The sequence below is a fragment of the Stegostoma tigrinum genome, chromosome 9 (assembly GCF_030684315.1).
Source record: "Stegostoma tigrinum isolate sSteTig4 chromosome 9, sSteTig4.hap1, whole genome shotgun sequence".
Lineage (NCBI taxonomy): Eukaryota > Metazoa > Chordata > Chondrichthyes > Orectolobiformes > Stegostomatidae > Stegostoma > Stegostoma tigrinum.
In genome coordinates this window covers 23540671-23556980 of record NC_081362.1, presented here as the reverse complement: position 1 = coordinate 23556980, position 16310 = coordinate 23540671, and the positions used below count along the sequence as shown (strand labels likewise).

The 16310-nt window shown below is 40.7% G+C and overlaps 1 protein-coding gene across 6 annotated transcripts in view; it reads left to right on the top strand.

Moving 5' to 3' along the window:
- LOC125454669 (KH domain-containing RNA-binding protein QKI) overlaps positions 1–16310 on the top strand; it is a 527237-nt gene that overhangs the window by 132354 nt on the left and 378573 nt on the right. For all 6 annotated transcript variants that reach the window (XM_048535689.2, XM_048535686.2, XM_059648416.1 and 3 more), the window contains one exon: positions 9344–9486. In XM_048535689.2, the coding sequence (XP_048391646.1) occupies positions 9344–9486 (143 nt within the window). The remainder of the gene's footprint in view (positions 1–9343; positions 9487–16310) is intronic.

Sequence of the window (16310 nt, the reverse complement as noted above, 5' to 3'; positions counted from 1 at the left end):
TGAACAGAGAATGCAAGTAGTTGCTATCCATGGATTGTGCTCTTGAGATGTCAAGAAATGATGGCTAAGTTGTATGCTCAGATAACTGTAGATGCCATGCTACCACTCTGACTTTTAAATTGAGAATTGATGCCATCTGGTTTCTAATTCACTAGCTAGGGGGAAAATGTAATCTGTGTATAAATGAGTTGGGATGCAGTAACAATGAGATATTAATGCTTGCAGATACTGCTCACTGGTGAGGTTCTCATCTGGATGTTTGAAACCTTAAGCAGAAAATCAGCTCATTTTGTTTCTCAGTGTCAGGAATCTCATTCTTCATTCTTGATATGTTTTCCCATCTATCTTGCCCATGTCATTCAGGGGCTGAGAAATTCAGTCTTTTCTTTTAAAAATTTGCTCCCACTTCTAAGATGGTAGATGGAAACTGGAATGAAAGAGCAGAAACAGCAAACATTTAAAGACAGATGGATGTGGGAAAGAATAGTCTTGTGTGGGGAAAAATAGGATGAACAGGCAAAATTGTTTGCTTGTATAATATTTGACCAGCTGTGTGTTACCAGTATCAAACTTCACCTCATTTTTGCATCTTGGTTCCTCATCTGACTCTAACATGTTCAGTTGCTTATCTAACATCCAGAATTGGATGAATAGAAGTTTTCTCTGTTGAAATATTTGATAGACAGGAGCCATGAGGGTGATTTTTAAGGATGGTAAAATAAGGCTTATGAAATGGCTGAATTACGTATGTTGTGAAATTTCAATTTCGCGACAGCAGATTGAAATGGGGAGATAGTCAAGGATGATTATGCCAGCCTTTTCTGTTTTAGTAAGGGTGCGGGGTTCATGCTTGTAATAGACTTGTATGTCATGAAGACTCATTAATATGGAACCATCTTCAGTGAAGTCCTCTGTACAAAAAATTGGAAAATGGCAAAGAGTCTTAGCTCATGATTATTTAAAGGTGGTGTGCTCTAGTCAGCTTTGTGTAGTTGTGGTGAAGATAAGTGGTCTCTCTGAGTTCTGTGGTGCCCTGTTGTGGGTCTTGGAAGTTTGGTGTTTAAGTGCAGTGAGATACAATGGAGGGAGGGACCTCGTAGTTTGGATGTAATGGTCTTGTAAGGGAGAAAGATTTCCTGGATGAAGACAAGGTTTGAAAGATGGTTGGAGAACCTAAAGAACTGGATTAGAACTTTCAGTGGGTTGGTGCTGAGAATCAAATTAAAGGTGTGTTTGCTGCAGATAGAACAGTACGGATGGCCTATGACTAAGATATTTAAAGCCTCCCCACCCAATGTTTTTGACTTGCTTCATCCGATCCAACAAAGGGGTCCAGTGGGCCATCGTCCTGGTACTTCTTGCAGTAATGGCAGTACCCACCATGAAGCTTTGGAACTAGCAGTATAACTGGAGCTGCTAGCCAGTCTGGCTGGGGTGAAAGTCCTGTTTTGTACCAATCTAATCCTCCATAGTACATTAGGACTGTGGAGTAAGCCTCTTATCGATCTGGTGGATCTCCTTTGGTGTGGAGGAGAAGGGTGCAGGTCAGTATTGTTATATGTACTTTAATATGCGAGGAAGACATGAAGACAAGGAAACATGAAAATATCACTCGGCTACTTCACTTTTTGTTTCAATTTTCTTTATCAACCATGACGGCTAGTTGCAACCCTGACATTGCCTGAACTGGAGCCAGTTTGCTCTGCCATGCCCCATTGACTTGGATGGTCTTAGACGATGTCTGCTGGAGATGCGAGGCTTAATGGCGCCAGACTACTAGATATTTCCTTCATTGATGCTGGACTGTTCTCGGCTCCTTGTGCTGGAGCTTTTAGGATCTGTTTTGGTGGTGATGAAGGAAAGCAGCTGAGGTTGTAGATATGACATGTTGTAGACATGAGAGTTCTGATACTGCTTCTCCACCTGGATGCACAATCTATCTCTGTCTCACTGAGGAAGATCTGTGCCAGCCACTGTTGCACTGAACACATGATTAGATTTGGAAAGCAATTTGGAGCATATGTGGGTTGAATGCATGACCTGGTAGTTTTCCATGGCAGTCAAGGTTGAAACTATACATTTAAATGGAAGAGACTTTGCGGATTTCATCCCATGCATGGTCTCTTGCTTACCCTGTGCAAAGCTGTACATGATCTGTGCAGTCCAAGAAGTGAGCAATCATTAGTCCGGTATGCTCTGTGCAAGCAGTCAGGGGATTTGCAGTTTGTCCATTTGGGATCTTGTTGTAGATCACTTAGGGGTCTGGTCAATCTTTAGTCTAGACTGTCAGTCCACATTTGTCAGGAGGCTAGGCCACAGTCAGTCCTGATGGTCCATTCAAGGAACGCTGTGCGTGTCGGGTTTGTGGGTTAGAGTATTAGAAAGCAATGTTTTGGAAAAGAAGCTGAGGGCTGGGAGAAAGTACCATTGCTGGGCAGTGAAGGCAGCAATTTGAGATGCTAGGGTCAAGGATGGTGAAAAGGGGAAATTTGATACCCATAAGGGCACATTATGCATGGGATACTGGAGAGATGGATGTTATAGGCAGTTACCGTTAGTGTTTTCTCCGACAGAGGACTGTACAACACGATGGACGATGTAATTGAACTGTAGTGATGGGGCTTAGGGCGCAAGTATGAGAGTTGCTGTGGTATTTTCTAGGTTCTGGATGAGAACGTATAGGGGAATTAGTCATGATGGACTGTCCAAGTAGTACTAGGTAGAAAGGGACATGGAGTGGGGTATGACGTGATCAACTGAGCCTGGGACTTTCAGTACCTAGTCAACCGCCATTGCCTTCAATGAGATCTTGATTCCCATATGTGACCAAGAATGGAAAATGGCTGCAGATCCAACTGGAGTGGATGGAGTCGTCTCTATTTTCCTGACCAAAAGCCAGGGGAGTGTGTGGCGGTGCTGAACGTTTGGGCAAATGGGGGACCCTTCAGATGTCAGCTGCATCATTGTGCATGTGTAGAATCCAGGTTCAATTATTTGCAATCATTTCATAAGGACTTTTATAGTGCAGCAGTAGTGCCCTATTACTAAACCTGGAAACCCAGACTCAAGTTTGATCTGCTCCAGACATTTATAATTTATAGTTTATAATAACATCTCTGAACAGATGGTTGACAAAATGACTAAGTACTTTTGTGCAGTGGTAGTATCCATTTCTCTTGACTAGGAGGCCTCAGTTTATGTCACACCTGCTGTACAGCTGTGTAATAACAACTCTGAACAGTTGAATAGAAAATATCTTACTGTTATCAAATGCATGCAGCATATAATTTTGTGGGATATAAATGCTGGTTGCAAACAATTGTAAGCTGCCCTTACAGATTGAAAATAGATGTCTCTATGAAGTAGAATTAGTCTCGAACACATTAAAAGTGAACATGCAGGTCACAAAGTGCAAAGCTAATGCAGGGCCTCAGACCACACTGGGCCACGTAGGCCCATACTGACGGTAAGTATAATGCAACATACCGTTACATTCAGTGATGTCTTTCATGGGTGATGCTGAGCTGGGAGGAGAAGGGTTCAGTGCTTGTGCAACATTTGTGATCTCCTAGTGTATTTGGGGTCATGCAGGCATTCTGTGAGTCTTCCTGCCGAGAACTCAAAAGGGGGAACTGGGAAGGTAACAAGGTCTCCGCTTTTAAATTTCGTAGCCAATTAAACTGGCCCTGCCTTCCACCTGGCCTCCAAGAGAAAGAATAAAATTATACATTTTGTGAACTGTGTGTAAATGTAAATAGCCACCTCATTCAACAATTGATGTCCAGTTTCTGCGCAAAATTAATATGCATTGTATGTTTCCATTTATTTGGTACTTTTCCATTGGGCAATGATATTAAACAGTGCAGAACCTTGGAGGGCAGATGGAGTTACAGGTCAGCCACTATCTAAATTAATGGTGATTAAGGCTTTTTCTTATTTGTTCATGGAATGTAGACAAATCCTAAGTTGTCATGTTTTGTCCAGCCCTAATAGAAGATTGTGACGTGCTGCTGCTTTGAACTACTGTAGTCCTTTTGTACGTTCCTTAAAAGTGCTGTTAGGAAGGAAGTTCCTGGAGTTTGACCCAGTGACAATGCAGGGAAAGTGACGTAGTTCCAACTTCGGATGGTGTGTTTCTTGGAAGGGGACTTGGTCTTCACCTAATAGGGGTTGGTCATGATTTGGAAGTTGTTGTTGAAGCATTCTTGGTGAGTTGCCTAAGTTCACCAAGTAGATGATACGTGGTGCTGCCACTTTGAGCATCTTTGTGGAAAGAGTGAATGTTGAAGATTATGGATGAGGTGCCAAACAAGCAGACTGCTTTGGAGACCATGAGGACTGCTGATGCTAGAAGCCAGAATCTATAGGTGCGAGGCTGGAAAAGCTCAGCAGGTCAGACAGCATCCAAGGAGCAGGTAAGTCAACATTTTGGGCCAAAACCTTTTGTCAGAACTGGGGGAGGGAAAGGAGAGTGCAGAAATAAATAGAGGGAAGCGGTGTGGGGCTTGGATAAGGGTAGGAGAAACAGTGATAGGTGGATGCAGGTAGGGAGTTATTGTGATCGGTCCATGGAAAGGGTGGTGCGGATAGGAGAGTAAGAAGATGGACAGATTAGGTCAGGTCACGTGAAGGCTGGACATGGAATAAGGTTGGGGCTGGAGTGATTTTGAAGTTAGAGAAAGAAGGGTCCTGACCCGAAACATCATCTTTCCTGCTCCTCTGCAGCCTGGCCTGTTCCCCCAGCTCCACACTGTATTGTCTCTGACTCCAGCTTCTGCAGTCCTTGCTGTGTCTCATAGGGTGATGTGTTGGTTCTGGAGATTGGTGGGGTGGGTGGATATCTGGGATGTCCTGGAGTGGAACACTTCATCCTGGGAGCAGATGCAGCAGAGGAATTGTGAGTATGGGATTGCATTTTTACAGGAGGGTCGATGAGAGGAGGTGGACTCGAAGTGGGTTTGAAATTGATGTTGTTGGTGGGTCTGTTTCCGGAGCTGGAGATGGAGAAGGGGAGGGAGGTGTCAGAAATAGTCCAGGCTGCAGACTGGTTTGTCCTAGATGGTGTTAAGCTTCTTGGTTGTTGTTCAATCTGCTCACATCTAGGTAAATGGAAAGCACCGTGTTCCATCACACTGCTGACTTGCGCCTTGCATATTGGCATTTGGAATATAGAAGGCAAGTTACTCACCACAGTGTTCCTAGCCTCTGACCTGCTCTTCTCATCAGAGTATTTATGTGGCTGATCAAGTTCTGTTTTTTGTCAGTGATAACCAACAAGAAGGTGATAGTTGGGTATTTAATGATGATCATGTAATTGGTCATCAGGGAAAATAGAAAGCTGGTGAGATTATATCTTGTTTGAGATGGACATGGGCTGCTTCAGTATTTGAAACGTGGTAGATAGTGATGAACATTTTGCAGTGTACATCCCATTTTAGATTTTACGATGGAGGGAAGCTCATTGATGAGGGAGCTGAAGATAGTTGGGCCTAGATCATAACCCTGAGAACCTCTTGTGGTAATTTCAGAAGGCTGAGTTGATTGACTTCAAGCAACCATAGACCTCTTCCTTTGTGCTTAGTATGACTCCAACCAGCAACCCCCTGATTTCCATTGACTCCAGTTTTTTTAGGGCTTCTTGATACCATATTTGGATAATGCTGCCTTGATGTCAATGGCTGTCACTCGAACCTCCCTTTGAGTTCAGCACTTTATAGCGTTGGTCCAAACATGGACTAATGAGGTCAAGACCACAGTGGTCCTGGCGGAATCCAAGTTGAGCATGTTAGTGAGTAAGTTATTATTGAACAGATGCTGGTATATAATGCTTTTGATGACCCCTTCCATCACTTAGTGATAGAGTGGTAATTGACTAGGTTGGAGTGGACTGGGCATACCTGTGCAATTTTCTACATTCCTGTGTAGATAGTATTGTTTGCAACTATACTGGAACTGCAAAGCCAAGACACAACTAATTCTGCAGCATATCTTTTGTTCTATTGCCAAAATGTTTTCAGGCTGATAGCTTTTGCAGTGTACAAAATGCTTTCAGCTGTTTTTTGATAGGCTTTGTTGGCTGACACCAATTTACACGTAGATTTTAGAATTGGATGAGAGAGGTTAGGGGTAGAAGAGGGGAGTTTGGGCCTGAGGGGACGGAAGAGATCAAGATGGAGCGAGTGGTAATTGGGATTTGAGAGGGGAACGGGTGTGGTGAAGAGATCGAGAGGACTCCGGTGGGAGAGATCAGGACACAGGAGAAAACTGGTTGGGACGGAAGAGAACTGGAAGGACCTTCCTGGGCTTTCCTTGACACCTCTTACTACCCCTCCCACCCCTAAACCCCTTACTCCTTTCTTTGCTACCCACCCTACCCTTCCTATCCCTCACTCCCGGTCACCCCTTCTCACTCCTGGAATTGCCAAAAACACCTGTGCAATGTCCAACATTCCAGGTGTCCCATCGCAGCCTCCCACATCAGTCGCAGTACAAAAGCCCGCTCCAAGTCCATTCAATGCACATGCATAATAATGCATTTATGTGTGAGGTCACATGCAATGTTTGTGATGATGTCAGTGGTTGGAACCATGCATTTCCCAATGAGCGTTCATGCATAGTTGCCCATAGTTGTCAATGTCAATGTCAGCAAATGTTGCTACCTTGACATCATCTTTCTTGAGATGCTGAATCGTCTAGTTCTGTGCCTATTTTTGTTACATTTTCATGTACCTTAAAGAATTAAGAATACATTGCCTGATCTTTTTTACATACATCTGTCAAGTGGGTTATCCATTCAGCTGTACCCAGATAACCTTAGCTCACAACCTCTACGCCAATATATCTTAATGCACTTCGGAATTTCGTTGGTAGACCTGATGTGCAGGCCCATAATCTACTTTACAAGTTTCTTTTCCCTGAAAAGTGTTGCCCATTGCTTGGGTCTTTATGATTGATTTATTTGTGGATTGGCTGCTTCAAAATGTATCATTCTTTGTTAATCTGTTCAGAAAGTTATAGCAATGCTGAAAGGGGTTGCATGATAAATACAAGTTTCTCTGTGTAATTGATTTGTAGTAATAGTAGTATGTAAAATAGCTAACAGTGCAAGTACATTTTGAAAATCATGATTTGACTGTATCATGATGATTTTTAAGGTTGGTGATCACCCAAAGCTATATTGGTGCTGAAATATTCTGAGGAGATTTGAGAGGTACAATGGATATTCGTGGAAGTTAGTCATTGGTCTAATATTAGAAAGCATGCAGAGACAACTACAAACTGCTTTTCATTCTATGTAAAATTACCAGTAATGCATTGGAAATTGCCTGCATAATAATAACCTAGTAAAACAAGCCCAACATTCGGAAATGGAAGATCCTGCTAGATTGTCCTGATTGAGTTAGGGGCATCTGAAATGGATTATGAAAATCCCAATAATATGATGTAATTATACTTCCAAATGACCCATATAGACCCATTCAGAAAGTAGCTAAATGGCAAGCAGTGGGAATTTTGAGTAAAAATTTGTAAATGGTTAAGAAATTGGCTGAAGGAGAAAATAAGAAAAAGCTTTGAATTTAAACTGGGAATATTGCGTAGGGTACTTCAGAACCTAATGTTGCAAAGTAAATGTTTTGAGATGTTGCTGAGAGGTGAAGTCACTATGCAACTACAAACATGTTGAAATCTTGGGGGCTTGACAGGATAGATGGATAAAGATTGTTTCCCTTATGGATGAGTCCATAACTGGAGGGTATAATCTCAGAATAGAGAATTTCACTGAGAACAGAGATGAGGAGCAATTTCCCATTTCTGAGAGTAGTCAGTTTGTGAAATTTTTACTGCAGACAGCTGTCAGGGCTGGGTTTTTTTCCAAGTACGTTCAAGGCTGATATAGACTTTTTTTTAACCAGTAAAAGAATCAAGGCTTATGGGGAAAAGGCAGGAAAGTGGAGATGAGGATGAACAGACCGGCCATGATCTCGTTGAATGGTAGTACAGACTTGATGGACTGAATAGTCTACTTTTGCTCCTACATCTTACGCAAGATTTTTTTAAAAATTGACCTTGTTTTAAAAGAAGCAAAGGCTTCTTTTTATTTTAAAGGTTTTTAGAGGTTTACCTAAAAATGCTTTTGAGGTCTGTTTTAGATGATAATCCAGTTGACAAAGTGCTCATGTTGAATCTGCAATGATACATTTTGGTACATACCTTAATATATAAGCAATTAATGTCCTTTCATGAGCATCGGGAAGGCTGGGAGCCATGTTTCCACGGTCAAACTCCAGAAAAACAAGTTGCAGTACTGTACTAAGTTGAGTTTTCGTTGATTTCTGTTCATTTTTGTAATAATTCTTGTCTCAATTCTTCAGTCAGCAAATGTTTGAGAGTTGGGCCATTCAAAAATGAATGTTGCTGAAAAATGTGATATGCTGCTGAAAATATTTGTCTTAAATTGGCTGTTAATATCTAGCCCACTTGGGATTGTTCATCCAATGCAATCCAAATGCAGTCATATCCAGCATTAGACACTGCTTTTTGAGGTTTTCAACCACGGGCTAGTTAAGTACTGTTAATATCCTACCTATTGTGGACAGCAAAAGAGAGGTATGTTCTGCCTGTAATTGTGATATAACCAATGCAGGATGCTGCCATAATACCAAATTGATGTTCTGCCTACCACATGAATAATAATGTAGTATATCAATTTCTGTGCTGACAGGATGTCGTACGTGCTCATTAATAGTGCCAAACAGCACATTTATATGCCCGTTCACAATAGATGGAGGACTGATTGATTGTACTTATCCAGCCTCTGTCAAGAGAATTCAAAATGCAATGTCTAATGTTAAATATGATTGTAATTGAACAGCAGTTGGTGAACAATCCCGATCATGCTAAGAATGAAACTAACAACCAAATTTAAAAGTGTAACTCGGACTTAGAAGGTGGCTGACTTGTACTCGCTTGAAGCAGCATACATTCATGTATGTTCTCGGCAATCTAAAGGAACATGGCCAGGCATTGAGCTTATGATGAATGAAATAAACATGTTTTAGTTGTCTTATTCATTCTGTGTGGCAAATGTTGATTAATCAGTCAATTTTCCAACTAATCATTACTCCTGTCCTTTTACTCATGCAATGTAAATTGCTGCTCTCTTTGAAATTTGGGATTTTTGCCTCTGAGTGCGGAATGAAAGGTTTGACAGCGTGCCCCCCCCCCTCCCTTTATCAGTAATACGTATATTTTCTTGAGTTTCTTATTTTCTGCTGGAATATTTACATTCTTCTGATGTTGTTAATATTTGTACAATTTTTCTTTCTTATTTTTTGTTCTGCAGAAATCAGCAGAGTGCGGAAAGATATGTACAATGACACGTTAAATGGAAGTACAGAAAAGAAAAGTGCAGAATTACCAGATGGTGTCGGACCTATTGTACAGTTACAAGAGAAGCTTTATGTACCAGTTAAGGAATATCCTGATGTAAGTGTATGCTTCAACTAAATATTTTCATACTATTCATAAAGTGGTGATTTTTGAATCCATTTATATTGTACTGGAAGACCTGTAGTTCTTGCATGTTTATGATGATCAACAAAAGTTCCAAGTTTGTGAGATCCTGCCATAAGTAGAAGCTAACTGCCGATCAGTAGGCACTAATGGGTTAGTTGCTCATAATGAGAGCTGATTTTTAAACCAGTCTTAGAGCAGATTAAGCAGGAGATCAAAAATTGCTTCAAGCCCTTTTGGCTCAGATTTGTTTGTGAGAAGGGTATCAGCAAAGTATGATAGAATATCTGAGCTAAATCCAGTGCTTTTTTTAAATTTTGTGTTCAGAGGCTACTGCCAGTTGCAGTGCTGGAGTTGTGTGGTGGAGAGGTGAATGCTGAGCGGGTAAAATGTGCGGAGAGTTATCCGAATTGACTGGGGAGATGGTTTTATGAGCAGCAATACAATGGACTAATGCAAGATTGAAACCAGAAAGGGAAATAAGTGAGAATAAATGAGACTTAAACAATAGACAATAGGTGCTGGAGTAGGCCATTCGGCCCTTCGAGCCAGCACCACCATTCATTATGATCATGGCTGATCATCCACAATCAGTATCCTGTTCCTGCCTTATCCCCATAACCCTTGATTCCACTATCTTTAAGAGCTCTATCTATCTCTTTCTTGAAAGTATCCAGAGAGTTGGCCTCCACTGCCTTCTGGGGCAGAGCATCCCATATATCCACCACTCTCTGGGTGAAGAAGTTTTTCCTCAACTCTGTTCTAAATGGCCTACCCCTTTTTTTTAAACTGTGTCCTCTGGTTCTGGACTCACCCATTAGCGGAAACATGCTTCCTGCCTCCAGCGTGTACAATCCCTTAATAATCTTATATGCCTCAATCAGATCCCCTCTCATCCTTCTAAACTCAAGTGTATACAAGCCCAGTCGCTCCAATCTTTCAACATACAATAGTCCTGCCATTCCGGGAATTGACCTCGTGAACCTACGCTGTACTCCCTCAATAGCAAGAATGTTCTTCCTCAAATTTGGAGACCAAAACTGCATACAGTACTCCAGGTGTGGTCTCACCAGGGCCCTGTACAGCTGCAGAAGGACCTCTTTGCTCCCATACTCAATTCCTCTTGTTATGAAGGCCAGCATGCTATTAGCTTTCTTCACTGCCTGCTGTACCTGCATGCTTGCTTTCATTGACTGATGTACAAGAACACCTAGATCTCGTTGTACTTCCCCTTTCCCTAACTTGACTCCATTGAGATAGTAATCCGCCTTCCTGTTCTTGCCACCAAAGTGTATAACCGCACATTTATACACATTAAACTGCAACTGCCATGCATCCGTCCACTCACCTAGCCTGTCCAAGTCACCCTGTATTCTCATAACATCCTCCTCACATTTCACACTGCCACCCAACTTTGTGTCATCAGCAAATTTGCTAATATTACTTTTAATGCCTTGGTCTATATCATTAATGTATATCGTAAACAGCTGCGGTCTCAGCACCGAACCTTGTGCTACTCCACTGGTCACTGCCTGCCATTCCGAAAGGGATCCGTTTATCACTACGTATCTAAACGTACAACAGGAGTACAGGAATCTTGAATATTGTTGATGAGCCTAGTGAATTTAATAATAAATGAGTTATGTCAAGTCGATTATGCACAAATCGCAGGAGGTGAGAGTGTATGCAAGACGCAGAGATAACCACATCTAGAATGTTGTAAACATGAGAAAAAAATAAATCACTGAAATGATATTGGAGCATTCTCTATAGTTTAGTTAATAAATTGCATCTTGACATGCAACATCAGGGTAAAGAACCATTGGCTGAAATTTGGAAGAAAAATACATTGACAGTGCACTGATTTAACAACTTCATGCAGAGCACAATCTATGAAATTGTGGATCAGACTTAGTGAAGGCAGGTAGCATATAGAGAAGGGAATGACATAACATTTAATGCAGTGATTTATAAAGGGACCAGAATATTTGGAGCAGCAGATGATCTGCAGAGCCTTATAATTTCCTATGTTTCTACTGTGTTCCATTTTCAGCTCTGACCTGCAACTTTGTTTCCTTTGTTCGGACCCCCAGTCTCCTCTCGTTTACTCGGACAGTGATGTCTTTAACATTGCCTGACATATAAGCCTGTACCTTTCTTTGTGTTAAAAATACATACACAAAGATAAAATATTTGTTTATGACTAACTTAACTGTATCTAAGGATGCTGTGTATATGTTTCCTAATTGTAGGCTAGTTTTCAAATTGGATAAGCTCTAAATGCTTTGATTTTGAAAGCTACCTTATACATCATCTCATCACACTTCTCTAAACAAAATTAGCCAGGTTTCCTGAGCATACCTTGATAGTTAAGAGCTCTGTTTGGTCAATTTTGTTGTGATTTTGTTAATATTCAAACTGCTTGCATTTTCCACTATGCGTGGGCACCAAAACAAAACGTAGTGCTCTAAGTTTGAAGTGAGCACCATATTTGTCCCAGTTGTAAACATCATAGGAGTAAAAATAAAAATATTGGACGTATTAAATTGGAACATGGGGACAAGCATAGTCTCTTGGGGCTGGCTAGTCATTCAGTTTGATCATGGCTGATCTGTAGTTCACATTTTTATCAGCCATTACTCCATTATCGCTTGATACGTTTACTCAACAGAAATCTGCCTGCCTAAGTCTTGACACAGCATCCACATTGTTTGCAGGAAGACGGTTCCAGGCTTCTTTGACCATGTATGTGGAGAAATGACTCCTGATTTCTCTCCTGTGTGGCTCCGCTGTAATCTTCGATTACTATTCAGTAAGGTGTAGGAGCATCGTGGCAAATTGTATACCCCCTCTTGTAGTGTGTTTGGAGGCAGGGAGTGAATTTTATTTGGTGGGAGGGTGGCTACACACATCCGAACTTCTTTTGTCAAAATTAAATCCAGACTGGGAAGACCCAGTTTGAGACAAATAAGAAATTAATGACCATTTCAGGAACTCATACAACTGCTGTTGGTGGATGTTCCCGTTACCACTTTGGAACATGGCAAGCAAATCTGCGTGGGCTGCTTGTGGAATCCCAGGGGAGGTGGTTACTCATTGAAAGGCTGATTGAGAGATCTGTCATCAGCAAACAGGAAATTTGATGAGAGCACACAGTATCTTTACTGATTGTCATCATTGTACCATGACCCTACACCATACAAAATGCCTTGCCTTTCATCTGGGCTGTATCTTGATTCTGGATTGCAATGGGCAGTGTTCCTACAGCAGGCACCACCTTCCTGATGATATAGTTGAGCAGAAGGTCTGTCAGCCTGTGGACAAGAACTCCCAATGGGAGGGATTTACATCTTTGGCGTGGTTGATCTGGGGAGGTGCCCAGCACTGATTGTTATCACAATTCCAATAGGTTTTCCAGTAAGCAGCAATGTGCATCTGTTGCTAGCTCAATTGTATCCCCAGATGCCTCTGTAAAAACCCATTATGTGTGTTTATGCAGAGTAAAAATAAGTATCATTACTGCACCACATTTTATACACCAGACTATCGATGCATTAGTCTACAGCACATGGTGTAATTGAAGAAAAAATGAAACACAGAACTATGGATGCTGGCGATCTGAAACAAAGAGACAATGTTGGAGAACCTCAGTAGGTTTGGAATTTCTGCGGTATGAAGGCAGAGTTAACATTTCGAGTTTGATGACTCTTCTTTAAAACTGTTCTGATGAATCACTGGAGTCAAAATATTAGCTCTGCTTTCTTCTCACAGATGCTGTCAGACCTGATTTTCTCAAGCAACTTCTGGTTTTTCGAGTAATCTAAGTTAGTTCACTGAAACTTTACCAGTTGAGTCTAATGTTTGATCACTTCTGTGAGCTAATTTTAACAGGCGTGAATTTCATTGGACAAATGAACCAACAACATCATTAGTTTTTTGTTCAACTCCATTTCAAACTAGAATTTTCATCCAGTGATCTGGGAGAAGGAGCTTTCTTTATCAATTGATGACATTGTTCCTGTGTTGTAGCTTTGTAATCTATTGATTTGAAATGTATTTTAATTCTTTATCTTTGTAGCACGTATCTGTGCGTAAAAGTCAACATGTTTATTACTGTATTCTCTTTAATATTTTTCTGTGTGGTAATATTTTTCTAGTACTGTAATTTTGCAGTGATGTTTTGAAAGTTAACATTTTTGTGCTTTTTCATAAATTGACCAAGAGAACATTTGTTATTTTGAGATTTTCTGACAATGTTATGATAACACTTCCTTCACATTAAATGATCCATGTTTTGTCTGGGTAAGCAATAATACCATATCATTCCTCGGAATGATGAACAAAAAATGTTGCTGCCTGGCATGTAATTACATGCATTTCTTCAGCTTCCAGTATATCTGTTTTTGATATATTTCTCTTTCCTACTCCTCAGTGTTTAATTAATACTATATAGCAGCATTAAAAAATATTTTTCCATGGGTTGTCTTAAGATTTCTTGAGGGCTTTTTTTTTGGCTTTGGGATGAGCTTCTGGTTTTCAGGGGCTACTTTTTTATTCTTGCTAACTTATTCATTTGATGATCCAGTCCCTCAATCACAGTACCTTCTGTATTTACAAATTATGATGACATTTGGTTTACAGAATTTGGACTTAGACAAAAACAGAATAGATGAAATCATCAATATACTTAATAATAGTCAACTTTACTTTAAACTTAAAACAGCAACAAAAAGGACACTTTTTTTAGATGCCACAGTATTTAAATTGATGCAAAATAATGGGTCAAAATTAGCAGCAAAAGTTGTTTTCAGAAGAACTGACATACACTTCTGGGTGTTTTTTTTATGTGTAGAAGAGACAGAATGATGAGGTGACAGTTTACAAAGCTAGAACATTTGAATAAAGCAGCAACTACCCATTTACTGCATTTCAAATCTCAATCCCTGATTTAAGATCAGTAATTGTCTTCATTATAATACGTATCACTGCATTTCTTTCCAAATATACCAGCTGCTGAACCTGTGAAGCCTTAACCTAGAGATTCCACCTTCATTTGCGAAGAATGGATGACCTCAGCAATTTTAGATTTTCTTGGATTCCTGTTAGCTGAGTATTCCTTTGTTGATAGGTTTAAAACTGTTCTGTCTCCATTTTAGCCTCTTTCCTCCCCAACTCTTGCAGCTCTTTTTCCCCTCACAATTCTCTTACAGCCCTTGTCTCCCTTCGCAATCTCCTTGCAGCGTTGTTCTCCCCCCTCTATACCCTCTGTAGGCCACGTTCAGTCCAAACAACATTCTTACAGTTGTGCCTTGCCGTCCTCGACAGCTGCCCAATCCTAGCCAATGCCCTAACCTGCTGTTTGAATTGGAACTCCCAGATCCAGTAAAAGTCACCAGATCACCTTTGGCTGAGGTCAGGATTGGAAGTCTTTTACCGGATGTGTGTTCCATCTGCAAAGACCAGGTTAAGGTATTGGCTAGGATTGGGCAGCTGTGGAAGAGGGGAGGGCACAACTTTGCGAATATTGTTTGGACTGAATGTGGCCTACAGATCATATGGAAGCGGGAGAACAGCTCTGCAAGTGGATTGTGAAGGGAGACAAGGGCTGTAAGAGACTTGTGAGGGGGAAAAAGAGCTGCAAAAGTTGCAGAGGAGAAAGGCTGCAATGGAGACAGAACAGTTTTAAACCTAGTTTTTGCTGTTTCTCTGGGAGATTAAGGTAGCTGAATTTTAATTTGCCTAATCAACTGAACATCATGGTGATCAGTTTGGTGTATTACATTCCCCTTTGTAAAGGCACAGTAAAGCCCTGTGCCAAAATGGCTTTTGTTGTCCCTTTTTTCAGAGGAGCGTGTTAGCTGGATTTTAATTAACTTAACTAACTCAGGAGGTCATGATGATCATTTTGATGTATCACACTCCAGATCAGAAAGTTCCAACAGGGCGCCACAAAAAAAAATGCCATAGACATGCACCCTTCACCATTTATAGTTGATAGCACTTGGTATTGCTGTTATTTTTGTTGAAGCATTTGGTCTTGCACTGATCAGGACAATTCACAAGAATACTAATGCGAATATCAAACAATATTTAAGAGTGGAGTACTGACGAGTAGATACTCAGAGGAATCGCCATAAAGAATGAACCAATTAAATGACTGACAGTTAACTCCTAGTTGTTTGATTGTTTAATTTTTTATCTAGGCAAGCCATCTCTGATTAGTCTGTTGACCTGCTCACCACAAATGGGATGCTGCTGTTAAATCAAAAATCATGTTTTTGTTGTATCTCAGCAAACATGTATTGCAATCTTTTGAACTGAATAGAGTTGCATGATAACAAGTTTCTTCATTTCCTGTTCCTCCTTTTTGAAGGACAATAAATTGTACTATTTAATTGTAGATTTATGTATCTTGTTTGACGCATAGATTTCACAGTTACTAATTCACGTTACATTTTGCTAGCTTTATTCAATTTGAGTAGTCTCAAGGAATTGGTTATTTTACTGATGTTTACATAGCAATTGCTTTCTACATGTATAAAGACGAAGAGTACTTCACAAAACCATCACTAAAAGTGTACAAGATAATAAAATGTGAGGCTGGATGAACACAGCAGGCCAAGCAGCATCTCAGGAGCACAAAAGCTGACGTTTCGGGCCTAGACCCTTCATCAGAGAGCCTCTCTGATGAAGGGTCTAGGCCCGAAACGTCAGCTTTTGTGCTCCTGAGATGCTGCTTGGCCTGCTGTGTTCATCCAGCCTCACATTTTATTATCTTGGAATCTCCAGCATCTGCA